General features: G+C 54.1%; 1 protein-coding gene across 1 annotated transcript in view; it reads right to left on the bottom strand.

Moving 5' to 3' along the window:
• LOC112552000 (epoxide hydrolase 4-like) overlaps positions 1–13706 on the bottom strand; it is a 15889-nt gene extending 2183 nt beyond the window's left edge. The window contains exons 1-8 of the mRNA XM_025216155.1: positions 13665–13706; positions 8244–8490; positions 7817–7902; positions 6796–6971; positions 4047–4175; positions 1277–1380; positions 421–531; positions 242–264 (exon numbers count right to left, since the gene is read on the bottom strand). Of these exons, the coding sequence (XP_025071940.1) occupies positions 242–264; positions 421–531; positions 1277–1380; positions 4047–4175; positions 6796–6971; positions 7817–7902; positions 8244–8435 (821 nt within the window). The 5' untranslated portion in view covers positions 8436–8490; positions 13665–13706. The remainder of the gene's footprint in view (positions 1–241; positions 265–420; positions 532–1276; positions 1381–4046; positions 4176–6795; positions 6972–7816; positions 7903–8243; positions 8491–13664) is intronic.
• Between the last annotated feature and the right edge of the window lie 1012 nt (positions 13707–14718).

The raw sequence follows: 14718 nt of genomic DNA, 5'->3' as shown, positions 1-14718 counted from the left end.
CAGTGGGCTGGGAGTGCGGGGCAGCAGCAGGTCTTGGGGGGCTGTGGCTTGGCAGTGAGGGGCAACAAAATGGGCAGAGGCAGGGCCAGCCTTTGAGGCCAGCCATGTAAACACTCCTTTGAAATCCGTCATTCATGACGGGCATTTGGCTAGTTATCCCAGAAGTGGTGAGCGCATGACTGGGGATAGAGTGGTGGATTGGGTCCAGGGCATGGAGCTGCACCCAGGGGACTGGCAGTACCTGGCACAGTTGGCCCCATCTACCTGAGTGGGAGCTGGGGGCCAAACAGGCAGCAGCCCTGGGGCTCCCAGTGGCACAGATCCTCCTCTCCCTCAGGAGGTCTTGTCACTGAAGCCCCTCCAGCCCCTCAGCCCTGGGCTGGGCCAGGAAAGGGCTGTATAGTTAAGTGCTGCGGTCACCCTGCTTGGCTGGGAAAGGCCGCAGATGTAAGCCTCCAGCTCTTGCTCCGTGTGGCACTGCTGCAGGTTCTGGATTCCTGCAATCCTGCTGCTCATGAACCACTTCAGCAGCTGCAGCGGGACAGACACGACTGAGGTGATGGGGGCTGGGGCCAGCTACAGGTCCGCACCCCAGTCCCTGCCAGCCACTGAGCTCCAGCTGGGGCAGGGAGCCCCAGGCAGCACAGATACCCAGTGCCGCAGCCTTCCCCAACCACCAACCCCCCATCTGGCTACTGACACAAACTGGGCATCTGTGGCTTCACACACTGTTCACCTTGACTCAGCCAGGGGCTTCCAGGGCCACACAGACCCAACAGGCACAACTGATCTACCCTCAGGAGGGGAACAGCTCCATCACCCACTCCCAGGCATCTGCTGTGTCTCCCCAAGCAGGCCCCAGCATGGGACCACTTGGTCTGGGCCAGGCCCCTGCCAGGGAGGGCAGAGCCACTCCTCCCCAGGTTGACTGCTCTGCCAGCACCAGGTGGTGAGGGCATGTGAGAAACCTCTGCAGCCAGCAAGGGGGGCACCAGGGACAGGACTCCCAGTAGGGCAGGGAGGGAACAGACTCCTTGTGGGAAGGGGGAACCTGCTGGGGCTGGAGCTGGACCTGGACCTGGAGAAGGAGCAACTCGTGCTGGAGATGGTGACATGAGGCTGTGAAAGCAGGGGCTGGGCTCTGATCTAGGGACCCATCTGCTCAGCGGGATCCCAGGGCTCAGCCAGCACAGCACCCCACCCACTGCAGATCTCCTGGGGGGTTTCCAGTGGGGGGAAGGTCAGACTCTCTCTGAAACCCCTGCCCTGCTCTCACCGCAAAGTCACCCAGGGACAAGATGAGCTCAGCGTAGCCCTGCAGCTGGAACAGGAACATGTAGGAGGAGCGCAGCAGCTGCATGGGGTGGCAGATGGAGTACTCTGTTGGGGAGGGACAGATAGAGGCCGTGAGGCCACAGAGTCATAGGAGCAGAGAAAATTAGGGCTTGAAGGGAGCTCAGGAGGTCATTTAATCTAACCCCCTGATGAAAGCAGGATCATCCCCAAATATATCATCCCAGCCTAGGCTTTGTCTAGCTGGATCTTAAAAACCTCCAAGGATGGAGACTCCACAACCTCTGGGTAAGCTGTTCCAGTGCTTCATTACCCTCTTGGTGAGAAAGTTGTTCCTCATGTCTAACCTAAACTTCCCTTGCTGTAACTACAGACCATTGCTCCATGTGCTGTCATGTGCCACCACTGAGAACACTGTAGCTCAGGGGTGGGCAATTATTTGGGTCCAAGGGCCACTTAGGGAGTTTGGATGAGCTGGCATGGGCTGGGTCAGCACCTGTTCCCCCATCCCCTCACAACAGCTCACCCAAGCTCCCTAAGTGGCTTTCCAGCCCAAATAATTGCCCACCCCTGGGCAGAGAGGACAAAGATTTGGGTGAGCTGTTCCTCCTTTTTGCTTTTCTCTCTCCTCTGCCTTGGGTCTCCGGCCCATGGCTGGGTCGAGCAAGAGCTGTGCCAGCTGCATCCATGTGGCCCGAGGAAGCACGTGGGAATACAATGCAGCACCGGCCTGGCCCAGCCACATGCTGGGGCCACAGGGGAGGGGACGGGAGAGGGTGAAGGGACAAGGGGGCTTTGAGCTGCAAGTCATACAGACCCCGCTTCTCCCTGCATCCTCTCCCTTGCCCTGAATCCCCAGCATGTGGCCTGGTTGGTACCACGCTGTGCTCCTGCGTGCTGCTTTGGGCCATGTGGGTGTGGCTGGTGCAGCTCCAGCCTGACCCAGCCATGTACCGGGGACTCAGCGCCAGGCAGGAGCTGTGCTAGGCCTGGTGCAGCCTGAAGTGGCACATGGGAGCACAGTGCAGCACCAGTGCCTATTCCCCTGCCAAGCCCCAGCCCAGCAGAGACTGGATAACCCACAGCTCCTGGCCCTCTTCCCTCCGCACCCCCTCCCCGCCCCAGCGAGGAGGACCTTACCTGAGCTTCGACTTGCTGGGGGCAGGGTCGGAGCAGGGCACAGACACCCTCACCAGGCAGAAGCCCGAGTGGGGAGTGGCTGCTGGTGCTTCCGCCAGCTTTTATGGGGAAGGGAGAAGGGTGAGAGGCACTGAAAGCCAGAGCAGCCGCTGGCCAGATACAGCTCTCCTTCAGAGGAGCCAGCCATGGGCCAGGTAAAATCATTTGGCGGGCGGGATCCAACTCACGGGCCATATTTTGGCCACCCCTGGTCCAGTTCCAACCTCTCCGTAACCACCCTTCAGGTACTTGAAGGCTGCTATTAAATGCCCTCTCAGCCTTTTCTCTAGACTAAATAAGGCCAGTTCCCTCAGCCTCTCCTCACAAGTCGTGTCCCCCAGCCCTCTCTCCATTTTCATTGCCCTCTGCTGGACTCTCTCCAACTTGTCCACACCCTTTCTGTCATGGGGTCCCAAAACTGGATGCAGCACTCCAGATGTGGCCTCACTAGTGCTGAATAGAGGGGAAGAATCACTTCCCTTGATCTGCTGGCAACACTCCTACTAATGCAGCCCAGGGTGTTATTAGTCTTCTTCACAACAAGGACACACTGCTGGCTCATATTCAGCTTATTCTGTACGGTAACCCCCAGGTGCTTCCTGCAGAGCTGCTGCTTAGCCAGTTGGTCCTCAGCCTGTACCAGTGCATGGGATCCTTCCATCTCAAGTGGAGGACTTTGAACTTGTCCTTATTGAACTTCATGAGATTTCTTTTGGTCCTATCCTCCAATTTGTCTAGGTCTCTGAATCCTAGCCCTACCATCCAGCATGTCTACTACTCCCTGCAGCTCGGTGTCACCTGTAAACTTGCCGAGGGTACACTCCTTCCCATCTTCCAGCTCTGGCCCCAGGACCAGCCCCTGGGGCACTCCAGTTTCTGGGAAGAAGCGGTGCAGGCTGGGCTAGGTCTCATGTGGGGCTGGACCAGGCTCGGCCAGGTTGCTGTTTCCAAGCAAGGTTCTCTGTGCCCAGCACCTGGGCAGCCAGGTCTAGAGCCAGGGTCAGCCCCAGATACTCTGCCCAGTACAGGTGGGGGTGCCTCATGTCCTTGAACCACCCTGCCCATTGCTGACCCCTTCCCTGCTCTGCTTGGCAGCCTGCATGCCTGGAAACGGCCCATGGCACAAGATTTGACCCTCTCCCACCCCCTCACATTCATTGGGTTCCTGGCAGCTCCAGTCTCTTCAGTGGGTGAAGTGGGGCTGAGCCTCTGCTGCACCCATTGCCCTGGGGCTGCCTTCTCCACCACTCAGAGCAGTCCCCTTCCCCTCACCCACCCCAGTAGCACCCAGGGCTCCTAGCACAGGGAGGATCCTCTGGATTCACATATAGGTCTCCCTGCTTCAGGAGCTGCAGCCCAGAGGCTGGGGTAGGAAGATGGGGGTAAGCTCCAGCCCTTGGGGGCTGTTTCTCAGGTGTGGGGGGAGCCCTTGTGCTGAGATGCCACCAGGCCCCACCAGCCACTGGGACTCCTGCTGCTTGGAGGGGCTGATGCTGCCTCTGCCTCTGCCCTGGTGTTGCTGGGCCTGGGCACAGGGGGTGGAGTGGAGAGGAGTCTGGGGCTCAGGGCATCACCGATCAGCGCAGAGGGGTGTGTTGTGTTCATGAGGATCAGCTTCTCCACCAGGTTGGGGTGTTGGGCAGTGAACACCCAGGCGAGGACTCCCCCACAGTCATGTCCCACCACAATGGCTTTGACAGAGCCTGTAGAGATGGATGGACAGGGAGGATGTTAGGGTAGAGCAGGGATAGAAGCACAAAGGGGCTGGATTAGGGTGGCCATTGGTCCTGTTTTTTATACCGGACCATCCTGTTTTTAAACCCTTCTCAGTGGGGACCTGACTGCAGAAAGTCCATTTTTTTCAGTTCGTTGGTGGAAATGCATATCAGTCACCTGTTCTTCATAGTTTCATAGTTGGTAGGGTCAGAAGTGACCTGAGCAGATCATCTAGTCTGCCCCCCTGCCATGGCAGGAAAGGATGCTGGGGTCAAATGACCCCAGCTAGGTGGCTGTCTAGCTTCTTTTTGAAGACCCCCAGGGTAGGGGCAAGCACCACTTCCCTTGGAAGTTGGTTCTAGCTCCTAGCCGCCCTGACAGTGAAGTAGTGCCTTGTGATATGTAGCCTAAATCTACCTCAGTCAACTTATGGCCATTGTTCCTTATTACCCCCGGTAGTGCTTGGGAACACAGACTCTTCCATTGCCTGCTGGTCCCCCTTGGCAAGTTTATAGGCGGCCACCAGATCCCCTCTCAGCCTTCTTTTGTGGAGGCTGAACAGGTTCATGTCCTGTAGCCTCTCCTTGTAGGGCCTGTCCTGCTACCTCCTAATCATGTGAGTGGCCCTCCTCTAGACCCTCTCCATGCTGTCCACACCCCTCCTGAAGTGCAGCTCCCAGAACTGGACACAGTACTCCACCTGCGGCCTGACCAATGTCACACAGAGGGGGAGGATCACCTTCTTGGATCTGCTCGTGATGCATCTGTGGATGCACGACAAGGTACGGTTAGCCTTCCTGACTGCATCCCCACACTGCTGGCCCATGTTCATCTTGGAATCAATAGTGACTCCAAGATCCTTCTCTGCCTCTTTGCTGATGAGAAGGGAGTTCCCCAGCCTGTAGGTATGCTGCTGGTTCTTCCTCCCCAGGTGCAACACCTTGCACTTGTCCGTATTGAAACCCATCCTATTCTCATCTGCCCATCCCTGTAACCTGTCGAGATCTAGTTGTAGCCTGTCCCTCCCTTCTAGCGGGCCCACTTCTCCCCACATCTTAGTGTTCTCTCAATTCTATTGGCTGTGACTAGAGCTAGGGCAGTGCACGGCCAGGAAGAACAGGGGTCCCACCCAGGGAGGGAGAAAGGTGGCCTTTTTGTGGTGTCTCCACCCCTTGCTGCTGATTGGCCAAGGGGATGTCCTGTATTCTGGGGATGTGTGAATGATCACCCTGGGCTGGACTGACCATATGTCATAGATTCATAGATTCATAGAAGTAGGGTCGGAAGGGACCTTGTAGATCATCAGGTCCAGCCCCCTGCCCTGTGTCAGGACCAGGCCAGCACCAGACTGAGTACCATATTTGGGGTCAGAAAGGAATTTTACTGCATGGTCAGATCAGGATCAGGACTGTGCAGGTTTTGTCTTCCTCTATGGACATGTAATGGGGACATGGCCCTCTTCCTTGGGTCCCTCAAGCATATCTTAGCAATACTTGAAGCAATAGGACATTGGCTGCTGTGGTCCACCTGCTTTACCTGTGACAAGTTTGGGTGTGATACAGGAGGCTGAGCCCTCGGATCTTAGGTCTCAAGTCTAGTGTTGAACCAAAATGGCCCCTGTTGGGTGGTGGGACACAGGGCCCACTCCACTAGGTCTTAACATGTGTGTTACAAAAGACTAGACAGGTGACAGACTGGGTGACATGCCCTAAGCTAGCTGGAGCCACTCAGCAGAGAGCAAGCCCTGGCTTTGTCCCTCTATGCACTCAGGGAAACATAACCCAGGATGGTGCCCTCCAACTACAATCCCACAATGCACAGTTATAATCTCCCAAGGCCTATTCAGTTTAGAAAAGAGATGCTAGAGGGGGAATATGAGAAGGGTTTACAAAACACTATAGGGCGAAGAGAAAGTCACTATGGATTTCTTACTGACTCTCACCAGACAAGAACCAAAGGTCACAAGACGAAATGAGTAGGCAGTAAGTTTAAAACTAACACAAGGAAGTTCTTCTTCCCGCAGTGTGAAATTAAAGGGTGGAACTCGTTGCCACCAGATGTGGTGGAATCTGAGAGTTCAGCCAGATTCACAAAGGGATTGGACCCATGGTTAGAGGAAAGGTGCATCAGGAGCCATTGAGCATAGGAGTGAGGGGTACAGCCTCTGAATAAGAACTTCCCAGACCTTAAATGCTGGAGGCTGCAAGTGAGATAGGAACAGTGGAAAAAAACAGTGGTCAGACCCAGTTCACTTTCCCTTTCAGCATCCGTTCTCTGCTGCTTTGTGACACAGAACATGGCCCAGACAGACCTAGGGTCTGATCCTGGAAATACAGCTCTTATGTTCTTGCTACAATCCCACAATGTATTGCTCCCTCTGACTAGTGCAACCATGGGTAGGAAGTCATGGTAGCCAGGGCCTAACTCCACCCCAGTCCCGTCAGTCACCAGTTACACATCCTGCCTGGGCCAGTTGCTGGCTGCTTCCCATGGGCACCATTCCTCACTGAAGGAGAGGTTCTAGTGTTGGGGCCTGGGCAGGTATCCTATGTTTCATAGTGCCAGGGCTGCTCTAGGTCTTGTGCCCTCCCTGCAACATGTTCTCACCCAGCTTGTCCTTGGTACCCAGCATCTCGATGACCTCCCGCACATCCTCCACCAAGAGCGGGATCTCGTAGCTCTCCTCCCCGCTGGGGGCGTCCGAGGCGTTGTATCCCCGCATGTCCAGCGCCACCACCCGGAACCGCTTCCGAAACTCCTGCAGCTGGTGCCGCCAGCAGTACCTGCCACATGCCAGCACACACACATGTGAGTCAGAGTGTGGAGAGGGAGGATGGTCTGGGTGTAAAGGGTGTCCTGATGTGGTCAATGCTACCCGTGGGCCATATTTTAAACCCTTACAGGAGTCCCTGGACCTGATTTCTGTGGGGAGACTCAAGATGCCCCTTCAACTGATCGTTTGATCGCCTCACCCAGCAGGAGCTCACAGCTCAGCTCAAACAACCAGTTTGGAGCATCTGTATAAAGGATCCAGAGCTGTATGAGCTGGGCCAGGCCTTGCATGAAGCTCAGCCGGGCTGGGCTGGACTGCTGTTTCCAGACAAGGTTCTCTGTGCCCAACTCCCAGGCAGCCAGACCTAGAGCCAGGGTCAGCCCCAGATACTCTGCCCAGTACAGGTGGGGTCTCCCCCTTGTTCTAGAACCTCCCTGCCCATCACTGACCCCCTTCCCTTCTCTGCGTGGCTGTCTGTGTGCCCATGACACGAGACTTACCCCCTCTCTCGCTCCCTCACATTCACTGGGTTCCCCAGGCTCTTCAGACTGTACATAGGCTAAGTCTCCATTGCACCCATTGCCCTGGGGCTGCCATTCTCCACCCTCCAGAGCACTTGCACCTGCCTCACATGAGCCCTACTGGGCCCCTCCAGCCCCCACCACTCGCTTCCATTGTGAGGCAGGTGCTGCCTTTCTGTTCCAAGCACCTGCAGTGCCTGGCATGTAAGGAGCATCGTTCTGTGGGTCCCTGGAAGGAAAGGGTGTTCACAGAGAAGAGGAAAGCCTCGTGCCCTACCACATCCCAATGTCCCTCTCCTGTCCACCCCAGCCTGGAGCAGCCAGCCAGACCTACCAGTTTTGCGGGAACCCATGCAGTAACAGCATGAGTGGGGCCTCCTCTGGACCAGCTGTGACATAATGCAAGCGCAGCCTTGAGCTCTGCAAGGCAGGGAGGATAGAGAGAGGAGTAGTCATGCCATGCACCTTGTGCCCACCCCACCTGGCCCTGGTGCCCTCCCGTGAGCCACACTGTCTTTGCTGGGAGAGGCAGCAATGCCCATGGCTGGCTTCACCCCAGGGAAGGAACTGTGGCCAAACTGAGCCCCTCCCTCCAGTCCAGACTGTGCAGCAAGGGTCTCAAGCTGGAGGCTTCTGCCTTGAGGCCCCTACCCCAGTCTGGCTCACAAGACCCAGCCACAGCACCATAGTGGCCTGCATAGCCAGAGAGCACAGAGGCCTCAGCTGCACTCCCAATTCATCACCATGCTCTCCACATGCACCTCAAGCCGCAGGTAGCAGTGCTTCCCATAGGCAGTGCCCATGAGGCATGATGGGAGGGTCTTCCGCACCCTCCAGTGGAAGGTCTTCAATGGTCCCTTGGTCACCAGCAGCCACAGCACCCACAGCAGGTAGATGGCCCCCACTGGGAGGCAGACGAGGAAAATGCCCACGTGGTACAGGAGGTGGCACATCTGCACCAGTTGTCAGGAGCCAGCAGGAACTGGGAGAGGGACAGCACAGCCCAGGCTGTGGATAAAGAATAGGCATTACTGGGCATCCCCTACATCCTAGATGGATGCTAGAACAGGTCTACATTGCCCCAGACTGCGCTCAGCTCCCTCCCCGGGTCCCCTAGAGCCCAGCACCATACCACACAGAAAGCTATTAAGGGCATCAGTAAGAAAGGGACTAAAAACAAAATAGAGAACAGCATCATACTACGATACAAATCCATTGTGCACCCACCTTTGAATACCATGTGCTGTTTTGGCCTGTGCATCCCAAAAAGGATGTAGTGGAATTAGAAAAGGTTCAGAGAAGGGCAAGTAAAATGATCAGAGGCCTGGAGCAGTTGCCAGATCAAGAGAGACTAGAAAGGCTTCAACTCTTCAGTTTGTAAGGGAGAAGACTCGGGGGGGGGGATATGATAAAGGCCTATAAAATCATGAAGTGTGCGGACCAGGGCAACAGGGAATTGTTGTTCCCCAGTCTCAGAATACTAGAACTAGGGAGCATCTGCTGAAATTTTTAAGTGACAAATTTAAAACTAACAAAAAGGGAGAGGATATATCACTCTAGAGCAGGGGTGGCCAACCTGCAGCTCCAGAGCCACATGCAGCTCTTCAGAAGTTAATATGCGTCTCCTTGAATCTTTGCACAAGCACATGGTGACCAGCTTCCAAATGGAAGCTGTGTGCCTCTCTGGCACCTCCCCCAATACCTATACCCCGTCATCCAGTGTTACAGTTTACTTTCTAACAAAGAGCAGCATAAACAGAACATAAACCCACAGATTAAGAAACTCAGCCCAGCTCTGGTTCATTGCCTCAACCAGCCTGTCAGCTCCCCTTAATTCTCTTTGGGCAGCTCCAGGGAACTGCTCCAGTGCCTGTTCTCTGGTCCCAGTTTGATCAGCTTCACACACGCAGCTCCCAGGATGGCTCAGGTAGTATCAGTCCGTTGCCCACCTGCATACTTTCTGCTCTGGAAATCCACTCTGCTGCCAGCAGGGCCTGTCTGGCTCTGACCCTGGCCCTATATGGTTCCAAGTTGCGCCTCTTTTGGCCAGGTGGTTCCCAGCCATCGCCAGGACTTTCTCTTGGCCTGGATCACAGGCAACTGGTGGGGGAGGTACAGTGGCGGGGGGGGTGGTTGGCCTGCATCCCCCCTGAGATTGGCCCCTGACTCGGCACCTCTCAGGATGGGGCAGATTTTTTTCGTGGGCCAGCAGCATGTTGGGAGGGCTAGGGGGAGGGGGGCGGGGCACTAAGCCACGGCACAGAAGTATAGGTGTGGATATGGTGCTTTTGGCTTGCCCCCAGGCCTGCCCAAAAATTGTGCCCCCCCAGACTCAGGAGGCACCAGTCACCCCTGGCCCAGATCCTGCCTCATGGTTCCTTATGCCCTGAAGCACTTGTGGCCCCGCATGAACCTCCACTTGATTGTCACTATAAGGGACCATCTATCTCTGTCCCGTTTTACCCACTTGGGTCAGCCACACAGTACCTGCCCATCCAATGTGGCTATTGCCTGCACGGCTTCACTGGGGTGTTTGAAGCTCACAATCCCAGCCATCTGGAACACTTGCTTCAGCTTCCTCCAGCCAAGCCGGAAGCATAAATTGCTTACTAACACAGGAGAGTCAGGTTGGCCAACCCTCAGGTCTTCTGGCCTTGATTCCTGTGAGTGTTTTTGCCCCAATCTTTCATTCCTCCCCAAGAAGTCCCATGCCAATGGGAGGAGTCCACATTTCAATCCCACAGCATGGCCCTACCCTGTGTCCGCAACCCCTTCACTTGATATCATCCCTCTTGCCTCTGGGGTTTTCTCTCTTTTGGATCCAGGGTTCGGTCATCCAATCTCTGGGCTTGAGTCCCTGTACTTGGATGCGGGCTTAGACTCATTTCAGGCTTCATAGGATGGACTTGGCTGGCCCCTTTCATGTTTCCCTGGGGGTTTCCTCCCCTCTGCTCCAACCCCCACAACTCTTGCCTCTCCCCACTTCTGGCTTGTGGCAGACATGGTCAGTAGGACGTGCTTACCCTTCAGAGGCCCTTCTTGCTGTGCCTGCACCAGAGGCAGGGCTCCTCTGACCCCCTGTGTCCCCTTGGGCTACCTCCAAGAATGCTATGGCAAACTTCACCCCAGTCGCTTGTGTTTTCCACAACACTCCCTCAAGGGTGCGGTTGTATCAAGGCTCTTTCTCCAGACTTTCTTTCAGGTTTCAGTTCTCCACCTGTTGAGTCACTCTGCTGTCTCTTTCAACTACTTTTCCGTATTCTAGCCTCAAGTGCTTCAGGTCATGGGCATGTCTCCTTACTTGGTTGAGCCTTGCCTTGAACTCTTGTTGCTTAAGATTTGAGTTTTCAATAAGCACCCAGTTTTCTTCTGCCAGCTTGGTATTATCTTCCTGGAGCCTGGTAAGTTGGTCCAGTAGGACACTGACATCCTTCTGCCTCCATTTCTGTTCTTGCTGGCACTTGTTCTTCATGACCACCAGTTCATCCCTGTGATGTTGGTACATGTAGCCCAGTGGCATTAGCTCTTTTACTAGGGCCTGAGTGCTAGCAAGTTCCTCCTGTACTGATGCCAGAAGCTGCTCAGTCTGAATATACTTGTCCTGCCAGTTCCAGGCTTCTTGGCTGAGTTCTCTCTGGCACGTCTCCTGATTTTTCAATTGCTGCTTTAAGGCATCTATGGATTTCTCCTGGTTTTCTCTTTTGTTCAAGCTTGCAGCACCTCAGTTCCTGTCCTGTAACTCTTCTCTGTGGAACAAGATATGGCATCAGCTACCTCCTTTCTCAATGCTGCCAGCTTCTCCTCTCATTTCTTACTTTTCTTTTATCTGTGAGCATCAGTTGTTTCAGCTCTTTACCTCTCTCCACCTTGGCAGTAATTAGGCATCTTAGTTCTCCCTTGTCTGCAGGCATTGCCTCAATGATGTCATTTCTGCCTCCACTTGTTCAGCAGTGAGCTCCCATTGCACATGTGCTGCCTCCCCAAGGATCTCATCTGAGAAGAGCTGAGATGTTAGCACCAGGTGTCTTAGCCATTTGAGGGCATCAGCCTCTGTACTGGCCTTTCCTGTCCTTCACTTTCAAAGCTAAGGCAGATAGTTGATCCAACAATTTCTGTTGCATGTCTCCCCAGGTTTTTGGAACTCCTTTGTGAAACTTTGCCTTTTTGAAAGTCTGATGGCTTGATCAATTTTCAGTACTATCTAGCACCTGCTTCAACAGGTCATGGCTCATCTGAGCCTGCTCGCAGACCACTTTATTTAGGGTGCTCATTTCAGCCTGGAGCTGTGTCAGGGATGGTACTGCTGGCTCCATCTTTCTTTGAGGCTATGGGGACACCCCCACACTATCCCTTGAAAAGCCAAGGCTAGGTTCTTATGCCAGCTCTGCTCACCAGTGACCCTGCCCAGTTACTTCCCCTGCTGCTAGAATTCACTTCACCCTCAGCGTGTTTATACAAGACATTTAATTTGGAGTAGACTAATTAGCTCTGCAGTAAATGTAGCACATCTACATGTGTACCCCTGTTAGGCCAGAGTAATCTAATTAAGGGTATGTGTAGATGAAACAGGGACCCTAAATTGAAGCGATGGGTTTTTAAAAACACTGCTTCAATTTAGGGCCCTTTAAACCCCCGTGATGTGCATACACCTGAACTTACCTGTCTCTCCGGCAGCGGGGAGTGGAAGGCAAGCTGCTGGCAGGCAGAGCAGTCCCTGAGTTGCAGGGAGTGGGGCTGGTGCTTCCCTTCACAGTAGCGGCAGCTCCTCCCAGGTGGCACCCACCTGCAGGCACCTGGCTTAGGTGGTCCCAGGGGGCACCGCAGCTGCAGAGGAAAGTACCAGGCTTCCACACAGCTCAGGCAGGCAGGCAGGCAGGCAGACTCCGGGGGGTGGGGGGGAGAGATCAGGCTCACTGCTTTTTTTTTTTTTCTCCTTGGGCAGAACCTGTCTTTCCGGGTTGCTTTCAGGCTGCCTGCATAGGCTTCTTGTAGAGTCCCTGAGCTGCACGGGGCCTGGTGTTTCATTCCACAGCTGTAAGGCAGCAAACTCCTCAGAAGAGTTTTAGTTTGCTGCACCCAAACTCATTTAAGGTGCACTATGCCACCAAATATGCTACAGCGGCTGGAATTACTACGCAAAATGCTGCTGATGTGTGCAAACACCAACACCATTAATGCAGTGCAAAAGCATTTAACCTGCTTTAAAGTGTCGTGCACACGTGCCCCTCGTTTCATCTACACATGGCCTAAGTCTACAGCAGGATAGTACTTGTAAATACAAGTATTGTCCTGCTACGGAGGTTTTTACTCTGCAGTAGTGCATGTGTAGATGCTGATGGGGCTGGTTGGCCTGCCAGCTAGCCCCTCGCTGGAGCACCCTTGTGGCCCAGGCTGGTAGGATGACACCCTGGGCCTCCTGCCAGCTGGGGTTACTCCAGACTGCTCAAAGTGCTGCAGTCCCAGATACACGTTCAAACAGCATGTCCAGGAGCAATAAACTCCAGAGCAATAAACTCTAGAGTTTATTACTTCAAATTAATTGCACATATAGACGTGCCACCTGTCACTTCCAATCCTCTCTTTGAAACTGCTGCTGGAGTTAACTTTAAAATACAGATGCCCTCATTCTCCACCACATGTAGCAGGTTGGGGATTTGCTTAGCTTGAATAGTTTGTTTGCTTGCAGTCCTTTTTCATTGTCTCTGCTTCCGCAAGGCAAACTCCTTCCCTGCAGTAATCAGCATAAACAGTAAGCAATGCAAACCATTGGGTAGTATGCGGTCTTTTTCCAGACCAACCAGAATGCCGGGGCTTGGGTCTGCCACCACCAGCCATTCTCTGTGTAAACTACAGTCTCTCAGTGGCCCTCCAAGTTTCTTCAAGGTCTCTCAGACGGGACCCATGGGCCACGTCCAAACAAGTGTGGACGTTTGTTTCCCCAGAGACAAGAAGCAGTGGCACACCCAGCTCAGTGACTGCTTCCATGAGCTCTGCCACCCTCTTCTCTCACTGGGGTTTGGCAGATCTCTGCTCCTCCAGCCTCCCAGGGATCAGCCCATCCACCCAGGATGCTGCCAAGCCCTGGGGCCTCCTCTCCTACACCCTTTCCCCCAACCCCAAGCCCCCAACTGCCATCCCCAGCTGCCATAATTCCCCTTGTAGCCCGCTCCAGCCCAGCCTACCGTGGCTATAGACCAGCTCCTTCTGCACCTGAGCCAGAGATGGCTCTCCCCAGACTCTATTGCAAGGTTGCCTCATACTCTTCCAAGCCCTGCCCCACCCCTGCCCCTCCTGAACCCCCTCCAAGATTTATGCAGCCTACACCCAACAAACTACTGAATCTCATCAACAATTACTTGTGGCTTTGGCAGCCTCTCCCCAACAGGAAGGGCTGATTCAACATCTTCCTGTATAGAACTGGGCTCACCCAGTTTGCAGCCCACAGGGCACAGCTACACAAGATACTACATCACCATAGGGATGAGCTATGTCACCATAGCTTGTTGCTATGACAGTGTAGCATCAGCAGGCATAAACCATGATGTCGATGCTACTGTGCAGTAGCATGGGAAAAAAACCTGTGCAGCATTGGGACTGCTCAGTAATGCTGGTTACTGTGCAGTCATTTAGTACTTGCTGCACAGTAACAACTACACATTCTGGCACACATGTAGGTGTGCTCACAGCATGTTTCATCTGCTGCCTGGGCACAACTCTGGGGGATTCCCCTCTGATCCCCCACTTCTCTTGCTGCTGCCATCCTGGGGATCACAGAAGTATTTCAGCATGGATTCACCAAAGGCAAGCCATGCGTGACCAACCTGATTGCCTTCTATGATGAAGGCATTCACTAGCTCTGTGAATGCGGGGAGAGCAGTAGATGCTTGAATTTGATATGGTCTTGCACAACGTTCTTGTAAGCAAGCTAAGCAAGTCTGGGTTGGATGAATGGACTGTAAGGTGGATAGAAAACTGGCAGGATCATTGGGCTTAAAGCATAGTAATCAATGGCTTGATGTCTAGGTGGCAGCTGGTAGACAGAGCTTATTTAGTCTGGAGAAGAGAAGATGAGAGGAGATTTAATAGTAACCTTCAACTACCTGAAGTAGGGGTCCAGTGAGGATGGAGCTAGACTTTTCTCAGTGGTTACAGATGACAGAACAAGGAGCAATGGCCTCCAGTTGCAGCAAGGGAAGTTTAGGTTAGATATTAGGAAAAACTCTCTCACTCAGCGTG

The sequence above is a fragment of the Alligator sinensis genome, unplaced genomic scaffold, assembly GCF_000455745.1.
Source record: "Alligator sinensis unplaced genomic scaffold, ASM45574v1 scaffold1509_1, whole genome shotgun sequence".
NCBI lineage: Eukaryota > Metazoa > Chordata > Crocodylia > Alligatoridae > Alligator > Alligator sinensis.
Note: the sequence above shows the minus strand (reverse complement) of the source record. Positions and strands in the feature narration are given on the sequence as shown.